Source organism: Primulina tabacum, chromosome 10, assembly GCF_025594145.1.
Source record: "Primulina tabacum isolate GXHZ01 chromosome 10, ASM2559414v2, whole genome shotgun sequence".
Lineage (NCBI taxonomy): Eukaryota > Viridiplantae > Streptophyta > Magnoliopsida > Lamiales > Gesneriaceae > Primulina > Primulina tabacum.
The window spans coordinates 32,856,701-32,858,913 of NC_134559.1; the positions used below are offsets into that span (position 1 = coordinate 32,856,701).

Here is a 2,213-nt window from a genome sequence, read left to right on the forward strand (position 1 = left end):
CTACTCTGCGGTTAGGAGTTTAACTCTCTTCCCTTTACAATCTACTATTGCAATGTTTCTTGCTGACCAATCCATTCCTAAGATTACGTCGAAATCGACCATGATCAACTGTATCAAATCGGCGCTAAAAGTCTGATCACTAATACTGATTTTACAATCTCTGTAAATCTCGTTCGTTTCAATGGTTCTATTAGTAGGTGTGGCTATTCGGAAAGGTGCAGTTAGTTTATCAGGCTTACTTCCTAAATTCTTAGCAAACCTCTTAGACATAAAGGAATGTGTAGCACCACAGTCAAATAATGCGTAGGCAGGTACTGATTTAATTAGAATGGTACCTGACACGACTTCAGTTGCGTCGTTAGCCTCTTCCCGAGTCATGGCAAAGATCCTAGCATTGGGTTCGTCCTCCTTTGGTTTACTAGGGCCTGCTCCCGTATTTGGCCCAGTTCCTCTGTTTGGCCCTGCTGGTCGGTTGGCAGCGGTAGGACATTTTGCAATTCGGTGCCCCGCTTTCCCACATCCGAAGCATACGCCGCTGGCCCTTCGGCATTCCCCGGAGTGCTTGAAGCCACATGTTGAGCATGGCTTGAGTCCTTGATTGTTATTGGCGGGGAATTTCCTTGAGGGAGGTCCACCCGACTGATTGGGCTTCTTGAACATTGGTCTGCCCTGAGAAGGCGGGTTGACAGGGGGTCGCTTGTTCCTGTTTTCCCCTTCTCTTCGACGAATATCAGCTTCGGCTCGGATAGCCGCACCCATCAAATCTGAAAAGTTGGCAGGTTGGTAGACCGCTAGAGCTGATTGGATCCTGCTGTTCAACCCCTTCTTAAAGCGGTGCAATTTCAGAACTTCATCCGCCATAATCGCTGGTGCATATGATCCAAGGGCATTGAACTGAGAGGTATATTCCACTACTGACATATCTGGGGCCTGGCCGAGATTTTCAAACTCACTTGGCTTCTGCAGTCTGACTTCTGTCGGGTAGTACTGTTTTAGAAATGTTTCTCGAAAGATTCGCCATGTGATTGGTCCAGCAGCGGTCATGGCTGGCGAGACTGCTTCCCACCATTTAGCTGCCTTGTCTTCCAAGAAGGGCACTATCACGTCCACTTTTAGTGCATCCGGGACTTCCAACAGTCTCAACTGAGTTTCCACGCTTTTGAGCCAGCTCTGGCTAACTTCGGGGTCGGCAGCGCCACTAAAAGTTGGGCACCTGTTCTTGCGCAGTGATTCATAATGACACTTGACCCCATGCTGTGGTGGAGGTTGGGGCTGCTGATTAGCATTTGGGTTCACTAACCCCTGAAGTGTCGTCGCCACGATCGTGGCTATAGCCATTAGGTCCGCTTGATTGAGATTGAACTGAGGTGGAGGGCCGTTGCCTTCTTCATTAGTGTTGTTGTTGTTGTTGTTAGCATAACGGGGGTTGCGGTTTCGTCTTGGTGGTCTACCGGCCATTTCCTACAAGTTAAACGCTTCTAAGAATTTGTTGTATATATAACAAGATTGAATAGATAAGTTATGCTGGAACAACTGAAGTAAATAAGTAAGCATAACTTGAATATACATGAACAACTGAGATTAATAAATAATCATAATTTTATTAATTTTTTTGAATGTAAAGAAACAACTAATGAACAAAGCGTGCTGAATGGAAATAAATCATACTGACTGAAATAAAATAGCAACAATGGAAAGATAAACTCCTAGTAATAGGGAAAGGTAACTAAGAACTCTAATCATCTATATCTCCATCTCCTTTGGCAGCTATAGGCTCGTCGATCTCTATCGGCTCCTCTTCTTCCGGCTCCTCCTCCGGCTCTTCCTCTTGCAGTAGCTCCACCATGTGGGTGAGCTGTGCATTCTCTGCATTAAGCTGGGCATTCTCTGCATTAAGCTGGGCCACCTGCGTCTTCCACCCCTGAACATCTGCCTCTGCCCCGTCCAACAGATCTATGGTACTCTGGTGGCGTAGTTCGTACCCCTTCTTATTCTCCTTGATCTTGTTCTTCAGCGCTTCACCCTGTTGAGTCAGCTGATAGTTCACCTTGGCAGTGCAGCTTATAGCCTCACTCAAATTTTTCAGTTTTTTTTTGCTCCTGTTATTCAGCTGTTTTTCTTCCTCCAATTCTTTGCGATAGCGCTCCACATCCTCTCGGAACTTTCCATTTTGATATTTGCACTGTTCTATGACATCTCTGAGGTCCATGTTA

The 2,213-nt window shown here is 46.0% G+C and overlaps 1 protein-coding gene across 1 annotated transcript; it reads right to left on the reverse strand.

The window, feature by feature from the left end:
- Nucleotides 1-1,458, reverse strand: LOC142505042 (uncharacterized). The gene has a single exon (XM_075617867.1). It carries the CDS (start codon nt 1,456-1,458, stop codon nt 1-3), a length of 1,458 nt encoding a protein of 485 aa, XP_075473982.1.
- Nucleotides 1,459-2,213: the final 755 nt, after the last annotated feature.

Excerpts from the sequence above, each read along its gene's own strand:
- LOC142505042 (XM_075617867.1), bottom strand. The coding sequence starts at position 1,458 with ATGGCCGGTAGACCACCAAGACGAAACCGCAACCCCCGTTATGCTAAC.